Below are 10,817 nucleotides of genomic sequence, written 5' to 3'. Positions count from 1 at the left end.
TTTTTTTTTTTTTTTTTTGAGACGGAGTTTTACTCTGTTGCCCAGGCTGGAGTACAGTGGCTTGATCTCAGCTCACTGCAACCTCCGCTTCCCCCATGCAAATGATTCTCATGCCTCAGCCTCCTGAGTAGCTGGGATTACAGGCGTGTGCCACCATGCCCAGCTAATTTTTGTAATTTTACTAGAGACAGAGTTTCACCATGTTGGTCAGGCTGGTCTTGAACTCCTGACCTCAAGTGATCTGCCCGCCCTGGCCTCCCAAAGTGCTGGGATTACAGGCGTGAGCCACTGTATCAGGCCTTGTGTCTGTTGTTATAAGGGCACTAATCCCTCATGAGGACTCCACCCTCATAACCTAATCACCTCCTAAAGGTCCTATCTCCAAATAACATCACATTGGGGCTTCAACCTTTACCATATGGGTTTGGTTGGGGGACACACATGGAGTCCGTAACGTGGCCCAAGAGGTTCCGTGCCCTCCCATTATACTCATTTTACAGAGAGAGCAGCATTACAAGGCTCAGAGATAGCATGGGACTTGGCCATGGCCACACAGCTAGTACATGAAGAGGCAGATCTCATCTGTTGACTTCTAGAACTTCTAGACTAGGCCCCCTGCCTCTTCTGCCCAGGCCCATGGGTCTTTTTTATCCCCCTTTAACATTTTTGTTTAAATAATCTAAAACTTGGCTGGGTGTGGTGGCTCATGCTTCTAATCCCAGCACTTTGGGAGGCTGAGGCAAGTGGATCACCTGAGGTCAGAAGTTCAAGACCAGCCCAGCCAACATGGTGAAACCCAGTCTCTACTAACAATACAAAAAAAATTAGCCGAGTGTGGTGGTGCACACCTGTAATCCCAGCTACTTAGGAGGCTGAGGTAGGAGAATCGCTTAAATCCGGGAGGTGGAGGTTGCAGTGAGTAGAGAATGTGCCCACTCCAGCCTGGGCAACAAGAGCAAAACTCCGTCTAAAAAAAAAAAAAAAAAAGTCTAAAAATTAATAGATGTACAGTGTTGAAAAACTGTAAAAAGAACAAAAGTGACTATATCCCTCTTCTCCTGGGTGAAAACTGACATTTCGAAGGATCTAATGAAAGGACTTTTGATGCATTTTTACATGAAATGTCAGTCAATAACTCCCAGAAGAAGCAAAGTTCCCCAGCCTGTGAGGTGTGCAGGGAGAGCATAGGGCAGGAGAACTGGAAGCAGATTTGGGCCTGAAAAGAGAATTGATCTTCCTAAGTTGAGCGAACTTGCTTGTCAATACCCAGAGGTTCCTCATCATGGAGCCCATGTGGTGTGGGCAGTGGCTGGAGTTCAGGGTCGTCATGCACACACACACATGACACAGCCAGGCACACACACATGTATGCATGCATATAGACCCAGGCATGCGCACACATAAACAAAGTTCCATGACTAGGCCCTGAGAGGAGCTGTCTTGATTGCAAATCTCCCATCTCTAGAGGCCTAGAATCATCCTGGAACCTCCCCACTTCTCTACCAACAGACAGTGCATTTTGTAAGCATCCCTCCTGCCTTCTGCCACTAGAAGGCATGGTGTTCTCATCACCTCTCCCCTACACTAAGCCCCAGCCTCCTCTGATTCCACCTCTCCCCTACCTTCCATCCATCCCATATGCAAGTCACACATCACTTCACACTGCTGCCCTTTGTCATGAATCAGGACCAAACTCCTCCGCTTGACCTTCCATGGCCTTACTGCCCAGTCCTACAGGTATGCTCTGCCCAGCCCCCCTGGACCAGCTACTGCTCCTGAGCTGGCTGGCCAGAGCCATTCCTATCTCCCTTTCTGTGCCATGTGGTTTCTCTGCTTGAACTCCCTTTCTCCTGTTTGCTTTTCCAAATCCAATTCTGCAGGCTTCTGTCCAACAGCCAATTCCCCGTCCTGTTACCTAGTCAGTGGCTCCCTGCCTCCTCTGGGATCTCCCACAGCTCTGTTTGCTATCCGCCCTTCTCATGGAAATGCTGCTTTCCTTTGCTGGGTGTGCAAACCAGCTGATGACACGTGCACCTCCAATGGCAGCACAGCTCCACGGCAGGGAGCCCCAGGCACCACACACTGTGGGCCTTCAATGAACTGCATGCCCCCGCCTGCCTCTCCCACTAAACCTTAGGCTTTCAGAAAGCAGGGACTGTATCTTCCCATCACCGAGCACGTGACAGGTACCCATAAACACTGTGCGGTGCAGCCATGGCGTGTGGCCTTGGAAGGGTTACTTGACTTCTCTAAACTTCCATTTTCTCATCTGTACAATGAGAACAACCTCACAGGGCTGCTGGGAGGATTAAATGGAATCATGTAGGGGAATCATGGGTGAATGGAGAGGAACAGAGGTGCAGGGTTCCACACCCAGAGTCACATCACCCCTCACAGCCGGTTACCATTCATCACAGGGAGTCCGCACACTGACTCCTGGAACAAATTGGGAAACTGAGGCCCAAAGAAGTGGTGCACCTGACTCTCATCTACTCAAGGCTGGGGTTGGAGGCTCATCTTCATTCAGCGGTGCCTCCTGGCTACCTTGGGGTGGGGCACTGACTCCCTCTGTCCCGGTGGCTTCTTTCAGGTCTCCACCATCGGAGGTGTGACCTATGAGCGCGTGAGCAAGAGACTGGCCTAGGCATCCAGGCCCGGCCCAGGGAGCTACAAACCCGCCAATAAAACTGATACAAGGACAGACGCTGCTCGCTCCAGAACCTCTTTGTTTTTCTTTTCTGGTGTCTTGGGATGGGCTCTGGCTGGGTGAGGGTGGGAAAGCCCCCAAGGGTGGCCACATGGGCCACACATTGGCCCTGAGATCCCTGTGGGATTCATGTCATGGCAGAGCAAGACATGAATGTGGATGACTGCAATGCTCCTGCCCTCTGGGTGAGGCTGAAGGTGGCATACAGGAAGCATGGTGGGCACACTTCTGTGGCTCCTTCGCCTTTGCCCCACTCTGCCACCCACTACTCTGTGCTGCTTGAAGGTTCCTTTATGGAGACAAAGTCAGCTGGGAAGGGTAACACATTGATTCTCGGATGGGCCACAGGACAGGCATATCAGGACTTGGAGGTTGTGGTGTGGGAGCTGTTCCTCTAGGAAGGGCCCCGGCTGCTGGGCTCCAAAGCTCAAAGTAGGGATGGACCAGGGCTCGCCCAGGGAAGCTGTTTCAGCTTGGCCAGGGTTCTGCTGTTATTCGCTGTGGAGTCATCCCTTTGGTCCTCAGTTTACCCACTGAGGGGTACAAAGGGGGTCCAGGAGGACCAATGACGGGCTGAGGGGGATCAGTGGTCTATGAGATGGCAAAGGGGCAATGGGGGTGATAGGAGGGGCAGGAGGTACTGGAGTGTCCTGGTTTTGACTCACAGGGCTTGGGCGGGGTGCCTGGGAAGAACTTCGAGAGGCTACGGGGGGGCTGGGAAGGGGGGTGGGGGCGGGGTCACCCTGACATCTGGTGCCTGGAGTCCTGGGTTGAGAAGCATTCTGAGGCAACGTTTGGGTTTGGCAGATGTCCTGGGACAATCTCTAATCCAGAATCCTGAAGGGGACCTTTTTCATCCTCCTCTCTCCTTGGAAATGTTACCACATCTGGGTACCACCTTGACCTCTTTTTTACCCAATATTTTCCTTTTCTTTTCTTTTTTTTTGAGACGGAGTTTTGCCCTTATTGCCCAGGCTGGAGTGCAATGGCATGATCTTGGCTCACCGCAACCTCCGCCTCCTGGGCTCAAGCGATTCTCCTGCCTCAGCCTCCCAAGTAGCTAGGATTATAGGCACGTGCCACCACGCCTGGCTAATTTTGTATTTTTAGTAGAGACAGGATTTCTCCATGTTGGTCAGGCTGGTCTCAAACTTCTGACCTCAGGTGGTCCACCTGCCTCGGCCTCCCAAAGTATTGGGATTACAGGCGTGAGCCACTGCGCCCGGCTACCCTGTATTTTCCTATGTGACAATTCACTTATTTTTACTATAATGGAAAATCACGTCACTTCCACACATAGACAACCACTGTTATTTGCCATAATTTAAAACTATTTAAAAAGTCAAAGCTGAACAATGTTGACTTCTAGCCAGATTCCGTTGCCTGCCCAAGGCCCTGGGCCTAAGGCCTCCCTTTGTGAAAAGGGTGAGAGAGGTAAAAGATATAGTGGTATCAAATGGGAAAATTTATCCTTAACTTATCAAAATTCCTGAGATACTACTGAAAGGAGAATGTACTCACTATAAGAGTTGAATTACCGAAGGCAGGTAGTACTTACATTATTTCGAATGTACAGAACGTACTCACTATAAGAGTTGAATTACCGAAGGCAGGTAGTACTTACATTATTTCGAATGTACAGAACGTACTCACTATAAGAGTTGAATTACCGAAGGCAGGTAGTACTTACATTATTTCGAATGTACAAGTCCCACATGTGAGACATAAGGAATAAGGTTTGTCCAGAGCTTTGCATGGGGTATGGCACACAGAAGGGGCCTAATAAGTGCTACCTGACCTAAGGTCCTTCTAGCTCTGTGCAGTTTGCAGCCTTTCACTCTTGTGGGCCAGCCTTAACCTGGACAGATGTCACGGCCCAGGTCACAGGCAGCCTTTTCTTGCCTCCTCCCACATTCTACTTTGAAACCTTATCTTTCTAAGAACAATACACAGCCTCTCCCCACCCACCCAGCAAGGACCCATGAATTCCACCGTTTTGCCAAGACTTATCACTAATTAAGTGAACTAGGTAAGCATTAAATTAAACTAGCAGTGTTGCTGTTTCCCCTCCAGACTGAATAATTACTCATAATGAGCTTGGATAATAAGTCTCTAAATAACAGAGTTAACTATAATTAGGCTGAAAATTGAGAGAAGGGGAGAGAGAGAAAGAGGAAGGAAGAGGAGAGAGAGAGGGAGGGAAGGAGAGACAGAAGAGATAAGGTAGAAGTTTTACTCCTGTAATTGATTCAGGAACAAATTCAAATTGTTGGCAGGGGAGAAATTCTTTTTTTTTTTTTTTTTTTTTTTGAGACAGAGTCTTGCTCTGTCACCAGGCTTAAGTGCAGTAACGTGATCTCAGCTCATTGCAACCTCTGATTCTCTGGTTCAAGTGATTCTCCTGCCTCAGCCTCATGAGTGGCGTGGATTACAGGTACGTGCCACCACGCCCAGCTAATTTTTGTATTTTTAGTAGAGACGGGGTTTCACCATGTTGGTCAGGATGGTCTCGATCTCCTGACCTCGTGATCCCCCTGCCTAGGCCTCCCAAATTGTTGGGATTACAGGCGTAAGCCACAGCCCCCAGCCAGGGGAGAAAGTCTGAAGCCTGTGTTGTTATAAACTCACAGATTCACAGACGATGGAAAAGCAGGACCTCAGCTCTCAACTAGTTTAAACTCTGTATTTCACAGACATGGAAACTGAGGATCAGAGAGGAAAAGAAATTCATCCAAAGTCACACAGCAGTGAGTGAGTGAGTCTCTGAGAGTAATCTGGGTGTGGGCTTCACCCACCAATGCAGCTACAGTTTCTCAGTGTGGGTAAATAGAATAAGGCAAGCTGGAGAAAAGCACCTATGTCATTGGCATCTTGGCAGGGAGGATTCCTCAGCCAGAAGAGCCAGTGGTTAAGAGCTTTGACTCTGGGCCGAGTGCGGTGGCTCACACCTGTAATCCCAGCACTTTGGGAGGCTGAGACAGGAGGACCATTTGAGCCCAGGAGTTTGAGAACATAAGGAGACTTCATCTCTACAAAAAATTAAAACATTAGCTGGGCATGTTGGCACATGCCTGTGGTCCCAGCTACTTGGGAGGCTGTGGTGGGAGGATAGAATGGGCCCGGGAAAGTCAAGGCTGCAGTGAGCCATGATTGCACCACTGCATTCCAGCCTGGGTGACAGAGCGAGACCCTGTCTCAAAAAAAAAAAGAGCTTTGGGGACGGGCACAGTGGCTCACACCTATAATCCCAGCACTTTGGGAGGCTGAGGCGGGTGGATCACTTGAGGTCAGGAGTTAGAGACCAGCCTGGCCAACACAGTGAAACCCCATCTCCACTAAAAATACAAAAATTAGCCAAGTGTGGTAGCACGTGCCTGTAATCTCAGCTACTTGGGAGGCTGAGGCAGGAAAATCACTTGATCCCAGGAGGTGGAGGCTGCAGTGAGCCGAGATGTGCCATTGCACTCCAGCCTGGGTGGCAGAACGAGACTCTGTCTCAAAAAAAAAAAAAAAAAAGAGATTTGGTTTTGGAGTCACATTACTAGGATTTGAATCTTTTCTTTATCACCTAGTAGCTGTGTCACCTTGGGGTAAGTTCATGCATTTCTCTGAGCCTCAGTTTCCTCACCTGTCAATGGGAATAACAACTGTACTTACCTAATAGAGGTGCTCAAAGTCACTCAATGTTAGTTCTACCATCACCTCCATCATCACAACCATCACTCTCAGGTCAGTGCAATCAAAGGGTTAGGAATGCCTCTGTCACTAACTTGTGAGTCACTGGACCTCTCTGAGCCTCATCTTGGTCATGTGTAAAATGAGTTAGTAAGACCTTCCCTTCCTTGGTCACAGGGGAGTTACAAGGATAAAGGGTAAAAATCCATGCTTTGGGAGGACAAGGCGGGCAGATCACTGAGCCAGGAGTTCAAGAACCAGCCTGGGCAACATGGTGAAACCCCATCTCTACGAAAACACAAAAGTGAGCCGGCATGGTAGCATGTGCCTTTAGTCCCAGCTACTTGGGAGGATGAGGTGGGACAATCACCTGAGCCCGAGGAGGTCGAAGCTGCAGTGGCCATGATTGCACCACTGCATTGCTGCCTGGTGACAGAGTGAGATCCCGTTTCAAAAAAGTATTTTTTTAATCCATGTTCGTGACCCCCAGAAAGTTAGATTGGCTTCATCATTTGCTGCACTGTGCAACAAGCTAGAAGGACTTCCCATTCCACAGACCTGGTTCAGGTGCCCTTTACCACAGGGTCTCTCTGACCTTCACTCTGACATTTGGGAGCCATCTCTCCCACTCTGCCCGGGCACCTGCCTCCCTCCTGGCAAGCTCCTTTGGTGAACTTGGGAGCTACTCATAGCATCTTTAAAGATCACCACTAGGGCTGGGCGCAGTGGCTTATGCCTGTGATCTAAGCATTTTGGGAGACGGAGGTGGGCAGATCGCTTGAGCTCAGGAGTTTGAGACCAGCCTAGATAACACGGTGAAACCTTGTCTCTACAAAAAATGCAAAAAACTTAGCTGGGCTTGGTGGTGTGCGTCTGTAGTCCCAGATACTTGGGAGGCTGAGGCGGGAGGATGGCTTGAGCCCAGGAGGCAGAGGTTGCAGTGCGCTGAGATCACGCCACTGCACTCCAGCCTGGGGGAAAGAGCCAGACAATGTCTTTAAAAAATCAAAAAAAAAAAAAAAAAAAGAAGATCACCATTAGGTGGCACTCTGCCACCTGCCTGCCATTCCTTGGATACCTGATGTGTTTGGGGGGAAGGAGCAGTGAAATCTTGAGTGATTGGGCCTTCGTGTGGCTGTGTGTCAACTAAGGGTGACATGGCATGGTGAGAACTTCAGCCTCCCGGATCCTCGTATCCTCATCTAGGCAATGGTGATAATCCAGCTAGCTCATGGTGGCGTTGTGAGGGCAAAAGAGGAGTAAGGATAAGAGCATGAGGAAAGTGCCAAAGACAGGGCCTGCCGCATAGTAAGTGTGCACAAAGGAGCTATTAAAGGCTCTTCCTGAAAGGTCTACTGGTGAGAACTGGCACATACAGGGTAGGGCTTTAGAGCAGGGAGAAGTGTCCAAGCCTGGCTGTGCACGAGCTTCTCCTGGGAAACCTCCCATCTCAGACCTGCTGGACCTGACTCTAGGTAACAAGACCATGGACTGCCACTGGGACATGCTCCCTTGCTAGGTATGACCTGGGAGATGGTTCCAGTCCCACCCTCTCATTTACAGATGGAGAAACTGAGCTCTAGAAAAGGGAAATTACCTGCCTAAGTCCACACAGCTGGGGAGCAGCAGAAGGCCTGACTTCCAGATGTCCTGCCTGTGTGTCTCTGACAAGGGCAGGGGCCTACAACCAGCCATAGCTGGCCCAGGAGAAGCCTGGCCACTTGAGTTCTTCCTTTGAAGTGGGAGCTGGGTTGGAGGGAGGTGAAGCTGTCTCACCTGAGCCCTAAAGAAGGGGGGGTCCACTTATTTCCAGTGGTCCTTGTGGAATTCACTGCTGAATGATGATACCACATGTCCCAGGCTTCCTTACCATACACCTGAACCATACACCAGGTTGGCAGCCTTCCCCTTAAAATGAGGGGACAGAGGTTCAGAATGGAGAGAGGGTTATCGTCAAGACCAGACGCTCTCAGACCTCTCACCTCTCAGGCTCTGTGTTCTTTTTCTTTTTTTCTTTTTTTTTTTTTGAGAGAGAGTTTTACTCTTATTGCCCAGGCCGGAGTGCAGTGGCACAATCTCCACTCACTGCAACCTCTGCCTCCCTGGTTCAAGTGATTCTCCTGCCTCAGCCTCCCAAGTAGCTGGGATTACAGGTGCCTGCCACTATGCCTGGCTAATTTTTTGTATTTTTAGTAGAGAGAGGGTTTCATGTTGGCCAGGCTGGTCTCAAACTCCTGACCTCAGGTGATCCATCTGCCTCGGCCTCCCAAAGTGCTGGGATTACAGGCGTGAGCCACTACACCCATCTTAGATTCCACTCTAACTTAAAATGTTTTATCGGCTATTTGTTAAAATGTTTTAAATTTGATTTAAAAAAGTTTAAAAAATTAATTTCCTAGAAAGCACAGAATCCCAGCTTATCTGGAAACATGGAGCTTACATCTCTGAAAGATAATACCAGGTAGAAGTCGGGCGCGGTGGCTCATGCCTGTAATCCCAGCACTTTGGGAGGCCGAGGCAGGTGGATCATGAGGTCAGAAGATCAAGACCATTCTGGCTAACATGGTGAAACCCCGTCTCTACTAAAAATAAAAAAAAATTAGCAGGGCATGGCGGCGTGTGCCTGTAGTCCCAGCTGCTGGGGAGCCTGAGGCAGAAGAATGGCATGAACTCGGGAGGCGGAGCTTGCAGTGAGCCGAGATCGTGCCACTGCACTCCAGCCTGGGTGACAGAGCGAGACTCCGTCTCAAAAAAAAAAAAAAAAAAGAATACCAGGTAGGAACTGAGTAGACATCATATCCATCATATCCTCTAGGGGGACACTGACTTTACATTACAGCTTGACACAGTCCCCACCACCTCGCACTGTCAGTCATCCAGCTGGATTTGCACACACATGGTACCTACCTGGCCCTGGCGGGCATTTGACCTGAGACACCTACCAAATGCTTTGCTGCCTTCTGCTGAAATTCGGTTCACAAGGGTCTACTCTGAGGAACAGACCCTGGTTCATGAGGGCTGCTAAGATTCTCTTCCAGGCACCTGGTGCCAGGGATTGCCTCAGAAACACAAGGATGCTGGTTGCTGGCAAAGAGGAGGGCAGCTCTTTAGGCTGTTTGACAAGCTGGATGGTACCTGGAGCTGGTCTGAGCCAGCACTGAGGCAGGTCCCCTCCTGGGGGAAGGTCTGGGGAGGCCCCAAGCCTGGTCCCCGTCTTCACCTTCACAGATGGGGCTGGGAGCTCAGGGAGCCCTTCCCAGATCCGAGCATATTAGAAGCAGACAGATGGAGCCGCAAATCATGTTAGCCGGTGGCAGATGTGCAAGGAGCTACGGTTCTGTGTCTGCTGGTAAGCGTGCTCTGAGAACCCCAGCCATGAATCAGGAGTGTGAACGCCAGGCAACTCTTCGCTTTTATGAACCCGTGTCCATGGTCCTGCCCTGGTGGGGTGTTCCCTACCAGGCGAGTGGCTGGCCACCTGGGCCAGCCACGGAGCCTTTGCCTCTGGCATTCCAAAGCCATTGAGTCAGGAGCACAGGATGGTGGCAGATTGAGATGGTGTGGGCTTGAACTGTGGCTCCTTCACTGCCGCTGCTGTCCTTAGGCAAACAACCTCTCTGCACCCTTATTTTCTGATCTGTAAAACACAGCTAATAATACTTCCTATTTTGTAGGGTTACTAGGATGGCTGTAAGAAATAGTATGAGCAAGTGCCTGAAACACAGTAAGTACTTAACAAATGCCAGCTGCAATGACTATTGCCACCTTCACCAGGAGCTATTATTATATGGGGTGGTGGGACGGGAGGTAGTTTAGGACACAGCCGTAAAATCAGGTAAACAAATTAATGCAGTCATTTCGGATGGTTTGAATACCATGCAGAAAATGAACAGCTAACAAGAGAATGACTAGGGTTGTTACAAAGGCCTGTTCGGAAGGTAGCATGTGAGTTGAGACCTATGGCAGGGTTTCTTAGCCTCAATACTATTGCCATTTGGGCTGGACAATTTTTTGCCATGAGGGACTCTCTTGTACAGTATAGGATGTTTAGCAACATCCTGGACCTCTACTCACTATATGCTGGTAGTATCTCCCCTCAGTTCCAACCAAGTGGATGTACAGACATTGACAAATGTCCCCTGGGGGTCAAAAATGACCCCTGTTGAAAATCACTGATATAAAGGGTGAGCAGCAGGCCAGGCGCTGTGGCTCACGTCTGTAATCCTAGCACTTTGGAAGGCAAAGGCGGGCGGATCTCCTGAGGTCAGGAGTTTGAGACCAGCCCGGCCAACATGGTGAAACGTCACCTCTACTAAAAATACAAAAATTAGTCGGGCATGGTGGCGCTTGCCTGTCATCTCAGCTACCCGAGTGGGTGAGGCAGGATAATCACTTGAACCCAGGAAGCGGAGGCTGTAGTGAGCTGAGATGATGC

At 49.8% G+C, this 10,817-nt stretch overlaps 1 protein-coding gene across 1 annotated transcript in view; it reads left to right on the top strand.

Moving 5' to 3' along the window:
- FABP6 (fatty acid binding protein 6, ileal) overlaps positions 1 to 2,704 on the top strand; it is a 25,329-nt gene extending 22,625 nt beyond the window's left edge. The window contains exon 6 of the mRNA XM_011966676.1: positions 2,591 to 2,704. Within this exon, the coding sequence (XP_011822066.1) occupies positions 2,591 to 2,644 (54 nt within the window). The 3' untranslated portion in view covers positions 2,645 to 2,704. The remainder of the gene's footprint in view (positions 1 to 2,590) is intronic.
- Positions 2,705 to 10,817: the final 8,113 nt, after the last annotated feature.

The sequence above is a fragment of the Mandrillus leucophaeus genome, unplaced genomic scaffold, assembly GCF_000951045.1.
Source record: "Mandrillus leucophaeus isolate KB7577 unplaced genomic scaffold, Mleu.le_1.0 Scaffold77, whole genome shotgun sequence".
In the NCBI taxonomy this organism is placed as follows: domain Eukaryota; kingdom Metazoa; phylum Chordata; class Mammalia; order Primates; family Cercopithecidae; genus Mandrillus; species Mandrillus leucophaeus.
This window is presented reverse-complemented; position numbering and strand designations above follow the sequence as displayed.